Source organism: Nerophis ophidion, linkage group LG13 (assembly GCF_033978795.1).
Source record: "Nerophis ophidion isolate RoL-2023_Sa linkage group LG13, RoL_Noph_v1.0, whole genome shotgun sequence".
Taxonomy (NCBI): domain Eukaryota; kingdom Metazoa; phylum Chordata; class Actinopteri; order Syngnathiformes; family Syngnathidae; genus Nerophis; species Nerophis ophidion.
Genome location: NC_084623.1, coordinates 5,215,256 through 5,233,691, shown reverse-complemented (window position 1 = coordinate 5,233,691; position 18,436 = coordinate 5,215,256). Strand labels below are relative to the sequence as shown.

The window sequence follows — 18,436 nt, the reverse complement described above, 5'->3', positions numbered from 1 at the left end:
CAAACCACTACGACATCCTCGGTAGGCCCACATAAGGGCAAGGAAAACTCACACCCAGTGGGACGTCGGTGACAATGATGACTATGAGAACCTTGGAGAGGAGGAAAGCAATGGATGTCGAGCGGGTCTAACATGATACTGTGAAAGTTTAATCCATAATGGATCCAACACAGTCACGAGAGTCCAGTCCAAAGCGGATCCAACACAGCAGCGAGAGTCCCGTTCACAGCGGAGCCAGCAGGAAACCATCCCAAGCGGAGGCGGATCAGCAGCGCGGAGATGTCCCCAGCCGATACACAGGCAAGCAGTACATGGCCACCGGATCGGACCGGACCCCCTCCACAAGGGAGAGTGGGACATAGGAGAAAAAGAAAAGAAACGGCAGATCAACTGGTCTAAAAAGGGAGTCTATTTAAAGGCTAGAGTATACAAATGAGTTTTAAGGTGAGACTTAAATGCTTCTACTGAGGTGGCATCTCGAACTTTTACCGGGAGGGCATTCCAGAGTACTGGAGCCCGAAATGAAAACGCTCTATAGCCCGCAGACTTTTTTTGGGCTTTAGGAATCACTAACAAGCCGGAGTCCTTTGAACGCAGATTTCTTGCCGGGACATATGGTACAATACAATCGGCAAGATAGGATGGAGCTAGACCGTGTAGTATTTTATACGTAAGTAGTAAAACCTTAAAGTCACATCTTAAGTGCACAGGAAGCCAGTGCAGGTGAGCCAGTATAGGTATATATGTATGTATATATGTATATAAAGGTATATACAGTATAGGTATATATGTATGTATATATGTATATAAAGGTATATACAGTATAGGTATATATGTATGTATATATGTATATAAAGGTATATACAGTATAGGTATATATGTATGTATGTATGTATATAAAGGTATATACAGTATAGGTATATATGTATGTATATATGTATATAAAGGTATATACAGTACAGGTATATATGTATGTATATATGTATATAAAGGTATATACAGTATAGGTATATATGTATGTATATATGTATATAAAGGTATATACAGTATAGGTATATATGTATGTATATATGTATATAAAGGTATATACAGTATAGGTATATATGTATGTATGTATGTATATAAAGGTATATACAGTATAGGTATATATGTATGTATATATGTATATAAAGGTATATACAGTATAGGTATATATGTATGTATATATGTATATAAAGGTATATACAGTACAGGTATATATGTATGTATATATGTATATAAAGGTATATACAGTATAGGTATATATGTATGTATATATGTATATAAAGGTATATACAGTATAGGTATATATGTATGTATATATGTATATAAAGGTATATACAGTATAGGTATATATGTATGTATGTATGTATATAAAGGTATATACAGTATAGGTACATATGTATGTATGTATGTATATAAAGGTATATACAGTATAGGTACATATGTATGTATATATGTACATAAAGGTATATACAGTATAGGTATATATGTATGTATATATGTATATAAAGGTATATACAGTATAGGTATATATGTATGTATGTATGTATATAAAGGTATATACAGTATAGGTACATATGTATGTATATATGTACATAAAGGTATATACAGTATAGGTATATATGTATGTATACATGTATATAAAGGTATATACAGTATAGGTATATATGTATGTATATATGTATATAAAGGTATATACAGTATAGGTATATATGCATGTATGTATGTATATAAAGGTATATACAGTATAGGTATATATGTATGTATATATGTATATAAAGGTATATACAGTATAGGTATATATGTATGTATGTATGTATGTATATAAAGGTATATACAGTATAGGTATATATGTATGTATATAAAGGTATATACAGTATAGGTATATATGTATGTATATATGTATATAAAGGTATATACAGTATAGGTATATATGTATGTATGTATGTATACAAAGGTATATACTGTATAGGTATATATGTATGTATATATGTATATAAAGGTATATACAGTATAGGTATAAATGTATGTAAATATGTATATAAAGGTATATACAGTATAGGTATATATGTATGTATATATGTATATAAAGGTATATACAGTATAGGTATATATGTATGTATATATGTATATAAAGGTATATACAGTAAAGGTATATATGTATGTACATATGTATATAAAGGTGTATACAGTATAGGTATATATGTATGTACATATGTATATAAAGGTATATACAGTATAGGTATATATGTATGTAAATATGTATATAAAGGTATATACAGTATAGGTATATATGTATGTATATATGTATATAAAGGTATATACAGTATAGGTATATATGTATGTATATATGTATATAAAGGTATATACAGTATAGGTATATATGTATGTATATATGTATATAAAGGTATATACAGTATAGGTATATATGTATGTATATATGTATATAAAGGTATATACAGTATAGGTATATATGTATGTATATATGTATATAAAGGTATATACAGTATAGGTATATATGTATGTATATATGTATATAAAGGTATATACAGTACAGGCGTAATGTGATCAAACTTTCTTGTTCTTGTCAAAAGTCTAGCAGGCACATTTTGTACCAACTGTAATCTTTTAATGCTAGACATGGGGAGACCCGAAAATAATACGTTACAGTAGTCGAGGCGAGACGTAACAAACGCATGGATAATGATCTCAGCGTCTTAAGTGGACAGAATTTTAGCGATATTATGGAGATGAAAGAAGGCCGTTTTAGTAACGCTTTTAATGTGTGACTCAAAGGAGAGAGTTGGGTCGAAGATAATACCCAGATTCTTTACCGAGTCGCCTTGTTTAATTGTTTGGTTGTCAAATATATATATATATATATATATATATATATATATATATATATATATATATATATATATATATATATGTGTGTCTGTGTGTGTAGGTCAATGTCATTTTTAATATCTAGTGGTTAACTTGGCTGACAGTCGAGATAGGACTGAGGGAGAATGTGAAGGTTTATGGCTGTGTTCCCTGTGATGGACTGAAGTCAGTCCAGGGTGTAGTCAACATTTTACCCTGAGTCAGAGAAGGTGTGGCTAGAAGGATTGAACAACGCTAGCTGGTAGTATTAAGTAATGAAGCTAATACAGACTTTGCTTAAGTTCATTCAATGATTAAATCTTCAAGGAATTCTTGGACCATCTGATGTCTTTTTAAAAACTGAACTATGATGTGATCCTCCAGAGATGTTTATACTTCCACTGAGCCGTGGTTGATCAACATTGCTTGTGCATGAAGCAGGTTGACGAACAGCAGATTAATTAGCGCTTCTTCACATGTAATATTCACAAAGTCTGATGCTCCCATGGCGTGTTTACCCTACAGTGCCAGCAGGCGTGCAGACGCTGATGACAGAGTGTCAACAACTCTGTGTGACATCACCTTTGTGTTCATCAACGTTGTATCAAGACTCACATGCCTGGATGTCTCGTGAGGATTTGTTATTAATCACATTTGCTGATGTCTAACAGCAATCCCCCAATACTTTGGAACGCAATAATGATGTTTTCAGCATTGACGTGCTCTAAATCCGTGTTTCTGCACCAATGTTGGGCCGAGAGCGCCTCCTAGGGGGGCTGCCAATAAATATAAGTGCCCACAGCGGTACCCAGTTGTAGTACACTTTTTCACCACTTGTGGCAGTAATGACAACATCAAACAAACAGAAGAAGTCTGGATCGAAAGTCATAGAGAAGTTTTTTAAGTGCCAAAAATATGACTAAAGTAGTGAAGCTGTGTTTTCATTTACACTTAGATTTTTTTTGACAGTTTTTGTAATACATACATATACTGGCTTTATGGGACTTGTATACATTATAGGTACACTTATAAGTGAAATATATATATATATATATATATATAAAAAAATATATATATATACAGTATATATATATATATATAAATATATATATATATGTATGTATATATATATACACATATATATATGTATGTATATATATACACATATATATGTATATATAAATATATATGTATGTATATATATATATACCGCTATATATATATATATATATCAGTAGAAAATACATAGGATATATATATTTATATACACATAGCAGTCGAAAATACATAGGATATATATATATATATGGATATACATACATATATATATATATATATATATATATATATATATATATATATATATATATATATATACTTACACACACACACATACATACATACATACGCACCCATATATATATACATATACTGTATATATATATATATATATATATATATATACACAGACATACATGAATGTCGGAAAAGTGGGTTTTACATATACACAAATGCACACACACACAAACACACACACACACACACACACACACACACACACACACACATAAATGTATGAAAAGTTGGTTTTACACGTATACATATATACACACACACATCACACACACATATATATATACATATATATAGAAAACCATACATAAACGTATGAAAAGTTGGTTTTGCATACATACATATACACGCACGCACACACACACAAATATATAAATATATATATAAACACACACATACATAAATGTATGAAAAGATGGTTTTACATATATACATATATATATATATACACATATATATATATACACACACATCACACACACATACACATATGCACACATATATATATATGTACACGCACACATGCATAAACGTATGAAAAGTTGGTTTTACATATATACACACGCACACACACACACACACACACGCACGCACGCACGCACGTGCAAGCATGTAGCATTAAATATTGTATTGTAACAAATTCCTGATTAGTTTCATATTTCCTAAGATGTATTGCTCTGATGAGTTCAGCACCCAGCAGGATTACACAAAAACAACATCATCAATTTTCATTCAACCTAATGAAGGGTGGAGGACATGTTCAAATTGGGTGCTGCTACAGGAGAAATATGTCATTTTCAATGGCTCCACACCCTAATCCCTGAATGAAATAGTTGTGCCCAATCTGTGTCCTTCTTCCATTTGATAGAACCCAGAAATGGAGGGACAAATAGAAATGAATTTGTTTACCAAGTATCTCATATCCATCTTAACCATTGTCATGAGTTTAAATTCCATTTTCCCGCCACCAAAAACCTTAACAATGTTACCATGCGACAAGCTTTTTATTAAGAAAAACGTGTGTTCATAGTCCAACAAGGACTTGTGAGGTGAATTATATTTATATAGCGTTTTTCTCTCGTGACTCATAGCGCTTTTACATAGTGAAACCCAATATCTAAGTTACATTTAGAGGCCTACTGAAAGCCACTACTAGCGACCACGCAGTCTGATAGTTTATATATCAACGATGAAATATTAACATTGCAACACATGCCAATACGGCCGCTTTAGTTTACTAAATTGCAATTTTTAATTTCCCGCGGATTTTCCTGTTGAAAATGTCGGGGAATGATGACGCTTGTTTGTGACCTCATTGGTTGGAGGGGACATTTTATCCCAGCACCACACACGGCTAAAAGTCGTCTCTTTTCAACGCGCAATTACACAGTATTTTGGACATCTGTGTTGCTGAATCTTTTGCAATTTGTTCAATTATTAATGGAGAAGTCAAAGTAGAAAGATGGAGTTGGGAAGCTTTAGCCTTTAGCCACACAAACACATGGTGATTCCTTGTTTAAAATTCCCGGAGATGAAGCTTTACTATGGATCAGAGCGGTCAAGCGAACATGGATCCCGACCACATGTCAACCGGCATGTTTCGGTGATCAAATTGTGGTATAAAGTCGCCTCTTACCGGAGATCAGCGGAGCTTGCGCCGTCCATGCAGCTGCCGTGACTTCCTTCAGAGACTGGCGTCAACACACCCGTGGAGACACCCCTCCGACTATCAGGTACTATTTAACTCACTAAAACGCTAGCAACACAATAGAAAGATAAGGGATTTCCCAGAATTATCCTAGTAAATGTGTCTAAAAACATCTGAATCACTCCAAATGCAGTCGCTTTTTTTTTTTTTTTTTTTACTAGATAGATAGATAGATAGTACTTTATTGATTCCTTCAGGAGAGTTCCTTCAGGAAAATTAAAATTCCAGCAGCAGTGTACAGAGTTTAGATCAATTTAAAGAAAAAGTAAAAAGTAAATAATGGGGGTTTTAAAGGAAACAAAATAGAGAAATATTACAAAAACAATAAAAACAATTGGAATAACAATATAACAGTAAAATAAGTGAATTATATTTATATAGCGCTTTTTCTCTAGTGACTCAAAGCGCTTTACATAGTGAAACTCAATATCTAAGTTACATTTAAAGCAGTGTGGGTGGCACTGGGAGCAGGTGGGTAAAGTGTCTTGCCCAAGGACACAACGGCAGTGACTAGGTTGGCAGAAGCGGGAATCAAACCTGCAACCCCCAAGTTGCTGGCACGGCCACTCTACCAACCGAGCTATACCGCCACATTTTCCCAGAATTATCCTAGTAAATGTGTCTAAAAACATCTGAATCACTCCCAATGCAATCACCTTTTTTTTTTTTACTTTATTTTATGTTATTTAATTTTTTTCTAGTCCTTCACTATCAATATCCTCATCCACAAATCTTTCATCCCCTCTAAAATTAATGGAGAAATTGTCGCTTTCTCGGTCCGAATAGCTCTTGATGCTGGAGGTTCCCATTATAAACAATGTGAGGATTTAAGGCAGGGGTGCCCACACTTTTTCTGGAGGCGAGCTACTTTTCAATTGACCAACTCAAGGGGATCTATCTCATTTATATATATCCATCCATCCATCCATCCATCATCTTCCGCTTATCCGAGGTCGGGTCGTGGGGGCAGCAGCCTAAGCAGGGAAGCCCAGACTTCCCTCTCTCCAGCCACTTCGTCTAGCTCTTCCCGGGGGATCCCGAGGCGTTCCCAGGCCAGCCGGGAGACATAGTCTTCCCAACGTGTCCTGGGTCTTCCCCGTGGCCTCCTACCAGCTGGACGTGCCCTAAACACCTCCCTAGGGAGGCGTTCGGGTGGCATCCTGACCAGATGCCCGAACCACCTCATCTGGCTCCTCTCGATGTGGAGGAGCAGCGGCTTTACGTTGAGTTCCTCCCGGATGGCAGAGCTTCTCACCCTAACTCTAAGGGAGAGACCCGCCACCCGGCGGAGGAAACTCATTTGGGCCGCTTGTACCCGTGATCTTATCCTTTCGGTCATGACCCAAAGCTCATGACCATAGGTGAGGATGGGAACGTAGATCGACCGGTAAATTGAGAGCTTTGCCTTCTGGCTCAGCTCCTTCTTCACCACAACGGATCGGTACAACGTCCGCATTACTGAAGACGCCGCACCGATCCGCCTGTCGATCTCACGATCCACTCTTCCCTCACTCGTGAACAAGACTCCTAGGTACTTGAACTCCTCCACTTGGGGCAGGGTCTCCTCCCCAACCCGGAGATGGCACTCCACCCTTTTCCGGGCGAGAACCATGGACTCGGACTTGGAGGTGCTGATTCTCATTCCGGTCGCTTCACACTCGGCTGCGAACCGATCCAGTGAGAGCTGAAGATCCTGGCCAGATGAAGCCATCAGGACCACATCATCTGCAAAAAGCAGAGATCTAATCGAACACGTTTCCAGTGAGGGTTGGACTCCGCCAAGGCTGTCCTTTGTCACCGATTCTGTTCTTTTATGGACAGAATTTCTAGGCGCAGCCAAGGCGTTGAGGGGATATATATCATTTATATTTATTTATTTATGAAAGAGACATTTTTGTAAACAAGTTAAATGTGTTTAATGATAATACAAGCATGTGTAACACATATAGATGTCTTTCTTTCACAAAGACAAGAATATAAGTTGGTGTATTACCTGATTCTGATGACTTGCATTGATTGGAATCAGACAGTAATGATGATAACGCCCACATTTTCAAATGGAGGAGAAAAAAAGTTGTCCTTTCTGTACAATACCACATGAAAGTAGTTGGTTTTTGGCATCTAATTCATCCAGCTTCCATACACTTTACAAGAAAAACATTGGCGGCAAATTCCGTAGCTTGCTTGATTGACATTCACGGCACCCGAGGGTTTTGTGAGATGACGCTGGCTGCTGCCAGTTCATTATTATGAAAAAATGACAGAGAGGAAGGCGAGAGACAGTTTTTATTCCAACAGACTTTCGCGCCGTCCCTTCCGTCAAAACTCTAAAGGCCGACTGCACATTTCCTATCTTCACAATAAAAGCCCTGCTTCATGCTGCCTGCGCTAACAAAATAAGAGTCTCGGAAAGCTGGCGTGCACAAGTGATGTGCACGCCAGCTTCCTGGGGGATCGCTTGTGCACGCCAGTTTTCCGAGACTCTGTATTTAGTTAGCGCAGGCAGCATGAAGCAGGGCTTTTATTGTGAAGATAGGAAATGTGCAGTCGGCCTTTAGAGTTTTGACAGAAGGTACGGCGCGAGAGTCTGTTGAAATAAAAAGTGTTTCTCGCCTTCCTCTCGGTCATTTTTCATAATAATGATCTTGCAGCAGCCAGCGTCATCTCACAAGACCCTCCGGTACCGTGAATGTCATTTAAGTGACGTCTTGGTGAAGATTGATGATCACTCATTTTTAGGTCTATTTTTTTTAAAAGCCTGGCTGGAGATCGACTGACACACCCCCCGCGGTCGACTGGTAGCTCGCGATCGACGTAATGGGCACCCCTGGTTTAAGGAGCCCTCACACCGGTGACGTCATCGTCTGCTACTTCCGGTAAAGACAAGGCTTTTTTATTAGCGACCAAAAGTTGCGAACATTATCGTGAATGTTCTCTACTCAATCCTTTCAGCAAAAATATGGCAAGTATGACACATAGAATGGACCTGCTATCCCCGTTTAAATAAGAAAATCTCATTTCAGTAGGCCTTTAAACCACTGGGAGCCGGTGGGTAAAGTGTCTTGCCCAAGGACACAACGGTACTGACTAGGATGGTGGAAGCGGGAATCGAACCCGGAACCCTCAAGTTGGCGGCACGGCAAATCTACCGACCGAACTACGGCGCCGCTTGTAGCGTCCATGCCAAGTTTCAACATGCGATGATGAAGACGTCTGCACACAGAGGACACGGCAGTGTGTGATTTACCAGTGGACGCCCCTATAGCTCCAATGAGGACCGAGGGCACGGCCATGACCAAACAACCGAAGGCAGCGAGGAAGGAGAGGACCTGGGCGTAGGTAGCTGAAGAGGCAGAAAGAACCCGTTGAAAATAGACCTGCCAGGGTATCCCCCCCAACATCTAGAAACAGAAACGGCATTGTGAATACAGACACCAAGACAACGTACCGTGCAACCATCTCCAAATAAAATCATACAAGTTCTTGATGATGTAACTGAATGTGCAATAGCTCCCCACCCCCACACCCCCCGCGCTGACACATAAACCGGTCCGCAGTGATGGATCTGCGGACGACAGCTGCGACTTACCAGCAAGCAGAAATTGTCCGCCCAGAGCCATTTATCTGCAGGATCAATCTTCCCCAGCCAGGGTGACTGGTGGATTGCCTCCTTGGCTGTCACCGTGATGTCTGACACGGCAGGATTGGACAAGGCAAACGGCACGCTGATCCACTGATGGTTAGAGAGGGTATGGAACCAAGACATTACCGACGATAATCCATAGCTAACAATGTCTCATCTGCATTTTTGGTTGTAAAACTCACCAAACCCAGGAAGATGCAGAAGAGTTGAACTACATCCGTGTAGGCCACTGAATAGAGTCCTCCCACAAGGGTGTAGAAGATCGCAATCAGGGCTGAGATCAACACTGACATGTTGATGTTTATGTCCACAATCACACTCAGGGTGGCTCCTGTCGGACCAGTAATGAAAATAACAGTTGATAGACTGACAGATAGATAGATGGATGGATGGATGGACGGACGGGCGGACGGACGGACGGACCGACGGACGGACGGACCGACGGACGGACGGACCGACGGACGGGCGGGCGGTCGGACGGACGGACGGACGGACGGACGGACGGACGGACCGACCGACCGACGGACGGACGGACGGACGGACGGACGGACGGACGGACGGACGGACGGACGGACGGACCGACCGACCGACCGACCGAACCGACCGACCGACCGACCGACCGACCGACCGACCGACGCCGACCGACCGACGGACCGACCGACCGACCGACCGACAGACAGATAGATAGATAGATAGATCAATGAATCTGAGTAGTAAGTTATGTAATATGGCAAAAGCATAACATGGTTTCCACTCATAATTTTTTCATAGAGAGGTTTCCACTCATAAATGACTTTAAAAGTTCAATTCAATGAGAAACTACCAACATGCATTGTTATTAAATACTTGTTTATCTAATTTTGAAGCAATTGTGTGTGGATGGAGTTGATATTGTACCACTTACTGTATATACAGGATATCACCAGTATGATTCATCCCACATGTGGTTTTTGTATTTTTAATTTTTTTTTGCTTTCTCTGCGTCCCTAAGTTTTGAAGGTTCACCTACTATGAGCAAATAAAATAGCCGCAGACCAGAAGATTCCTCCCATAAAAGTGAGTATTGAGAGAAAACTTCCCCCGTCCCCCATCATCTTTGCATACAGTGGTTTCCACTCATAATTTCTTGCATTATTTTGAAACTGAATTAATTCTGACTGGCAGACTAAAATCGATAAGAAACTGCCAACACAGAAACAAAAGAGCACATTTTATGTTTTGTTATTCATGTCCGTATTTTGAAAGTAATTGTGTGTGAATATAGTTCATATTGTAGCACTTGTTTTACACACAGTGTGGTTCTTTTTTGTTTTGCTTTCCCGGTTTTCAATTTTTTCCCAGTTTTGATTGTTCACCTACCGAGAGCAGATAAAATAGCAGACCAGAGGATTTGTCCCATGACAGTGGGACATCCCATCCTCTTTCCGTAGTGCAGTTTTGACTCATGATTTCCTTGCAATATTTTGAAACAAAATGTATTCTGACTTTAAAAGGTTAGCTTCGATCTATAAACTGGCAAGTTAAAATCAATGAGAAACTGCCAACGCAGCAAAAAGAGAGCATATTTTCATGTTTTGTTATTTATTTCTGTTCTTTAAAAGCAACGGTGTGTGAATACATATTGTACAAAATAAATACTTTATATTGTACCACTTGTTGTAGAATATAACACCACCATGTCGCCATCCCCAATGTGGTTTTTGCGGATTTTTTTTTACTTTGTCTGCTTCCACAGTTTTGAAGGGTTACCTAATGAGAGCAGATAAACCAGCCGCAGACCAGGGGATTTCAGACACCCCAACTTCTTTAGAGTGGTTTCCACTCATAATTTATTGCATTATTTTGAAACAAAACACATTCTAACTTAAAAGGTGAGCCTGGATCAAAGACTTGCCAACAGAGCAACAAGAGGGCACATCTTTATGTTTTGTTATTTATGTCTGGTCTTTAAAAGTAATGGTGAATAAAGTTTATATTGTAGCACTTGTTGTATAGACAGTATATCACCACCATGAATCCCCCGAATTGTTTTTTGCAGTTCTTTCTACGTTATTTCTCTGCTTTCCCAGTTTTAAAGGTTCACCTACCGAGAGCAGATAAAACATCAGCAGATCATAAGATTCCTCCCATGACATGGGGTTAAAGAGAAGACCCCCACCACCCTCTTTCCATAGAGCGGTTTCCACTCATAATTTCTTGCATTATTTTGAAACTATATACAGTCTAACTTAAAAGGTGAGCCTTGATCCAAGACTTGGCATGTTAGAATTACTGAGAAACTGCAAAGAGGGTAAAAGAGAACACATTTTTATGTTTCACCTACCAAGGGCAGACAAAATAGCCGCAGGCCAGAAGATTTTGCAGTTCTTTCTTTATTATTATTTCTCTGCTTTCCCAGTCTTAAAGGTTCACCTACCAAGAGCAGATAAAATAGCCGCAGATCATAAGATTTCACCCATGACATGGGTTTGAAGAAAAGACCCCCACCACCCTTTTTCCATAGAGCGGTTTCCACTCATAATTTCTTGCATTATTTTGAAACTATATACAGTCTAACTTAAAAGGTGAGCCTTGATCCAAGACTTGGCATGTTAGAATTACTGAGAAACCGCCAAGAGAGTACAAGAGAACACATTTTTATGTTTCACCTACCAAGGGCAGACAAAATAGCCGCAGGCCAGAAGATTTTGCGGTTCTTTCTTTATTATTATTTCTCTGCTTTCCCAGTCTTAAAGGTTCACCTACCGAGAGCAGATAAAATAGCCGCAGATCATAAGATTTCACCCATGACATGGTTTTGAAGAAAAGACCCCCACCACCCTTTTTCCATAGAGCGGTTTCCACTCATAATTTCTTGCATTATTTTGAAACTATATACAGTCTAACTTAAAAGGTGAGCCTTGATCCAAGACTTGGCATGTTAGAATTACTGAAAAACTGCCAAGAGAGTAAAAGAGAACACATATTTATGTTTCACCTACCAAGGGCAGACAAAATAGCCGCAGGCCAGAAGATTTTGCGGTTCTTTATTATTATTTCTCTGCTTTCCCAGTCTTAAAGGTTCACCTACCGAGAGCAGATAAAATAGCCGCAGATCATAAGATTTCACCCATGACATGGGGTCGAAGAAAAGACCACCACCACCCTTTTTCCATAGAGCGGTTTCCACTCATAATTTCTTGCATTATTTTGAAACTATATACAGTCCAACTTAAAAGGTGAGCCTTGATCCAAGACTTGGCATGTTAGAATTACTGAGAAACTGCCAAGAGAGTAAAAGAGAACACATTTTTATGTTTCACCTACCAAGGGCAGACAAAATAGCCGCAGGCCAGAAGATTTTGCGGTTCTTTCTTTATTATTATTTCTCTGCTTTCCCAGTCTTAAAGGTTCACCTACCGAGAGCAGATAAAATAGCCGCAGATCATAAGATTTCACCCATGACATGGGTTTGAAGAAAAGACCCCCACCACCCTTTTTCCATAGAGCGGTTTCCACTCATAATTTCTTGCATTATTTTAAAAACTAAATACAGTCCAACTTAAAAGATGAGCCTCCAAGAGTTGGTATGTTTGAATTTATGAGAAACTGCCAAGAGAGTAAAAGAGAACACATTTTTATGTTTCACCTACCAAGGGCAGACAAAATAGCCGCAGGCAAGAAGATTTTGCAGTTCTTTCTTTATTATTATTTCTCTGCTTTCCCAGCCTTAAAGGTTCACCTACCGAGAGCAAATAAAATAGCCGCAGATCATAAGATTTCACCCATGACATGGGGTCGAAGAAAATACCCCCACCACCCTTTTTCCATAGAGCGGTTTCCACTCATAATTTCTTGCATTATTTTGAAACTATATACAGTCCAACTTAAAAGGTGAGCCTTGATCCAAGACTTGGCATGTTAGAATTACTGAGAAACTGCCAAGAGAGTAAAAGAGAACACATTTTTATGTTTCACCTACCAAGGGCAGACAAAATAGCCGCAGGCCAGAGGATTTTGCAGTTCTTTCTTTATTATTATTTCTCTGCTTGCCCAGTCTTAAAGGTTCACCTACCGAGAGCAGATAAAATAGCTGCAGATCATAAGATTTCACCAATGACATGGGTTTGAAGAAAAGACCCCCACCACCCTTTTTCCATAGAGCGGTTTCCACTCATAATTTCTTGCATTATTTTGAAACTATATACAGTCCAACTTAAAAGGTGAGCCTTGATCCAAGACTTGGCATGTTAGAATTACTGAGAAACCGCCAAGAGAGTAAAAGAGAACATATTTTTATGTTTCACCTACCAAGGGCAGACAAAATAGCCGCAGGCCAGAAGATTTTGCAGTTCTTTCTTTATTATTATTTCTCTGCTTTCCCAGTCTTAAAGGTTCACCTACCGAGAGCAAATAAAATAGCCGCAGATCATAAGATTTCACCCATGACATGGGGTCGAAGAAAATACCCCCACCACCCTTTTTCCATAGAGCGGTTTCCACTCATAATTTCTTGCATTATTTTAAAAACTAAATACAGTCTAACTTAAAAGGTGAGCCTTGATCCAAGACTTGGCATGTTAGAATTACTGAGAAACTGCCAAGAGAGTAAAAGAGAACACATTTTTATGTTTCACCTACCAAGGGCAGACAAAATAGCCGCAGGCCAGAAGATTTTGCAGTTCTTTCTTTATTATTATTTCTCTGCTTGCCCAGTCTTAAAGGTTCACCTACCGAGAGCAAATAAAATAGCCGCAGATCATAAGATTTCACCCATGACATGGGTTCGAAGAAAATACCCCCACCACCCTTTTTCCATAGAGCGGTTTCCACTCATAATTTCTTGCATTATTTTGAAACTATATACAGTCTAACTTCAAAGGTGAGCCTTGATCCAAGACATGGCTTGTTAGAATTACTGAGAAACTGCCGAGAGTAAAAGAGAACACATATTTATGTTTCACCTACCAAGGGCAGACAAAATAGCCGCAGGCCAGAAGATTTTGCAGTTCTTTCTTTATTATTATTTCTCTGCTTTCCCAGTCTTAAAGGTTCACCTACTGAGAGCAGATAAAATAGCCGCAGATCATAAAATTTCACCCATGACATGGGGTCGAAGAAAAGACCCCCACCGCCCTTTTTCCATAGAGCGGTTTCCACTCATAATTTCTTGCATTATTTTAAAAACTAAATACAGTCTAACTTAAAAGGTGAGCCTCAATCCAAGAGTTGGTATGTTCGAATTAATGAGAAACTGCCAAGAGAGTAAAAGAGAACACATTTTTATGTTTCACCTACCAAGGGCAGACAAAATAGCCGCAGGCCAGAAGATTTTGCAGTTATTTCTTTATTATTATTTCTCTGCTTTCCCAGTCTTAAAGGTTCACCTACCGAGAGAAGATAAAATAGCCGCAGATCATAAGATTTCACCCATGACATGGGGTCGAAGAAAAAAAAAACACCACCCTCTTTCCATAGAGCGGTTTCCACTCATAATTTCTTGCATTATTTTGAAACTATATACAGTCCAACTTAAAAGGTGAGCCTTGATCCAAGACTTGGCATGTTAGAATTACTGAGAAACCGCCAAGAGAGTACAAGAGAACACATATTTATGTTTCACCTACCAAGGGCAGACAAAATAGCCGCAGGCCAGAAGATTTTGCAGTTCTTTCTTTATTATTATTTCTCTGCTTTCCCAGTCTTAAAGGTTCACCTACCGAGAGCAGATAAAATAGCCGCAGATCATAAGATTCCTCCCATGACATGGGGTCGAAGAAAAGACCACCACCACCCTTTTTCCATAGAGCGGTTTCCACTCATAATTTCTTGCATTATTTTGAAACTAAATACAGTCTAATTTAAAAGTTGAGCCTCAATCCAAGAGTTGGTATGTTTGAATTACTGAGAAACTGCCAAGAGAGTAAAAGAACACATTTTTATGTTTCACCTACCAAGGGCAGACAAAATAGCTGCAGACCAGAAGATTTCTCCCATGACAGCGGGGATGAAGAGGAGACCCCCCATCCTCTTTCCGTAGAGCTGTTGGAAAGGATCCAGCATGGTGACGTAGCCACGGGACCGCATGGGTTTGGCGAAGAAAAGACCTCCTGTAAGAAGTTTGGAATTCTATCAACAGGATTAACAAATACTGTACCAACTGTTACTGTTACCAACCAATCTGGTTTTGACTCAATCTAACCGTCTGTCCACGGTCTTTCCCACTTGTCCTCATTAGGGTCAGGGGGACTATCCCATTTGACTTTGGGTGAGAGGTGGGGTACAATCCAGACCAGACCTGGGCAAATATTTGGACTCGGGGGCCACATTGAGAGCAAAAAAATGCGTCTCGGGGGCCAAGGTGTGTGTTTATAAATATTATTTACACATTTAGCTGTAAAAATCTGCCGTACAGTATGTGTGTTTGGCTCATTTTTTTTCCAGGAACACTAATACCAAATATTGCAATGAGTTCTAAAAACGTTATGACAGACCACCTCAAAAAAACTAAATGGAATTTTCTGGGTTTTTTTACTGACTGGGACTGTTAGAATAATTGTTTCTAAGTCATCACATAAACTTTGTGTTACATTGAGAAGCAAAAGCTACCAAGAGTGAGGCTTATAAAACTCCCCTGTGTAGGGGAGGAAGCAACATGAAGGTGTTTCTGTGTTTCTTTCATTATTGTACTCAACAGAAATATATTGTCTTTTACCCAAGAACTACAAAGCGGAGACAATGCAGGATCTGGCCAAGTTCCAGACGACCTCTTTTTGAACTCTTTTCTTCAACTGTTTTACAAACCTCTTTTTGAACTGTTTTACAACTTTTTTTTTCAACCGACCTTTTCTGTGAACTGTTTTACGACCTTTTCTGTGAACTGTTTATGACCCTGTCCTTTTGGAAGCAGCTGTTGACATGTGGTCCGAGAAAGTCCAAATAAAGTGAAGTGAAGTGAATTATATTTATATAGCGCTTTTTCTCAAGTGACTCCCTTTTTAGACCAGTTGATCTGCCGTTTCTTTTCCTTTTCTTCTATGTCCCACTCTCCTTCGTGGAGGGAGTCCGGTCCGATCCGGTGGCCATGTACTGCTCGCCTGTGTATCGGCTGGGGACATCTCTGCGCTGCTGATCCGCCTCCGCTTGGGATGGTTTCCTACTGGCTCCGCTGTGAACGGGACTCTCGCTGCTGTGTTGGATCCGCTTTGGACTGGACTCTCGCGACTGTGTTGGATCCATTATGGATTGAACTTTCACAGTATCATGTTAGACCCGCTCGACATCCATTGCTTTCCTCCTCTCCAAGGTTCTCATAGTCATCATTGTCACCGACGTCCCACTGGGTGTGAGTTTTCCTTGCCCTTATGTGGGCCTACCGAGGATGTCGTAGTGGTTTGTGCAGCCCTTTGAGACACTAGTGATTTAAGGCTATATAAGTAAACATTGATTGATTGATTGATTGACATAGTGACACCCAATATCTAAGTTACATTTAAACCAGTGTGGGTGGCACTGGGAGCAGGTGGGTAAAGTGTCTTGCCCAAGGACACAACGGCAGCAACTAGGATGGCACAAGCGGGAATCGAACCTGCAACCTTCAAGTTGCTGGCACGGCCACTCTACCAACCGAGCTATGCCGCCCACGGCAAATAAAGGAGGAGGCATACAATATTTTCGCCAGAGCGTAGAGTGTACGGGCGTCTCTCCTCAAATTGAGCCAAATTTAATTCTGTCTCTGTTTAATTCTTTGCTTCTTGTCTTGTTTAATATATGTTATCAGTGTTTGAACCTGACAGGGACACCCAAAATGTACACGGCAATAAAGAAAGTGGGCTAGACACCCACATCTGCGGTCCTCTCCTAGGTTTCTCATTCACATTGACGTCCCACTAGGTTGTGAGTTTTTCCTTGCCCTTATGTGGGATCTAAACCGAGGATGTGGTTGTGGCTTGTGCAGCCCTTTGAGACGCTTGTGATTTAGGGCTATATAAATAAACACTGATTGATTGAATCTGTAGATTAGGACCAAATAAACGGGCTCTAATAGCCATTTATGTGGTCAGGAACCATTTGGCAAGTGGATCACGATGATGTCCCCGAGCAGATCAGCATGATAATAATGAAACGTTTTATGAAGCACAACTCTCATAAAGCAATTCATTTTCCTTTGACATTTACTGTACACGCAATTTCTGGGGTTGTCGTTACCGTAATCAAAGTCCGCTGACCTTCTAGTTCTATAATTGAATTGACTTCAAAGAAGAACAGATCAATCTGATTAGTTTTCTTCCTGCATGCTTTTCAGACCTCAAAGACTGGTAGTCCTTACCTAGGACCAGACTGAGGGCGTATCCAAAGGGTGCTTGCGCCCAAGCCAGGCCATAGTCGGGCAAGTAGACGTACTCAGCCGTCCCGTTGATGTAGCCCCCGCCGACCCACGTTGCTGAAACCACAAAAACGAAATAATATTTATGGCTTCTGCTCGGTCGCAGCCCGGCATCTGGAGCACACACACCCGTCATCGTGAAGACGCCCACGAACAAGCCGATGTCGCGACCCCCCACCATGATCCTCTCGCTCCGTTCCCCGCCGCCGCCCACTCCCGAGTTCTTGTTCTTCCACGCCGCCCAGATGCCCACGAACAGGATCACCAGGTAAAAAAGGATGATGGCCACGAGACCCTCGACGTGGATGGTCATCTTGCTCCCTGTCCTCAAGCGCTGCAGTTGACCCGGGACTGGACTTTCATCGAGGAAACTGCAGGGAGAGAATTGTTCATGAGATGTTCTGTGTTGCTACAAAATGCAGCTGCTAGACTTTTGACAAGAACTACAAAGTTTGATCATATCACGCCTATACTGTAT

At 40.0% G+C, this 18,436-nt stretch overlaps 1 protein-coding gene across 1 annotated transcript in view; it reads right to left on the bottom strand.

Annotated features, from left to right (window-relative positions):
• The window catches only part of LOC133564888 (high-affinity choline transporter 1-like), a 31,955-nt gene that overhangs the window by 10,104 nt on the left and 3,415 nt on the right, over window positions 1–18,436 (bottom strand). The window contains exons 2-7 of the mRNA XM_061919428.1: window positions 18,088–18,275; window positions 17,902–18,015; window positions 15,527–15,682; window positions 9,776–9,924; window positions 9,540–9,683; window positions 9,198–9,351 (exon numbers count right to left, since the gene is read on the bottom strand). Of these exons, the coding sequence (XP_061775412.1) occupies window positions 9,198–9,351; window positions 9,540–9,683; window positions 9,776–9,924; window positions 15,527–15,682; window positions 17,902–18,015; window positions 18,088–18,271 (901 nt within the window). The 5' untranslated portion in view covers window positions 18,272–18,275. The remainder of the gene's footprint in view (window positions 1–9,197; window positions 9,352–9,539; window positions 9,684–9,775; window positions 9,925–15,526; window positions 15,683–17,901; window positions 18,016–18,087; window positions 18,276–18,436) is intronic.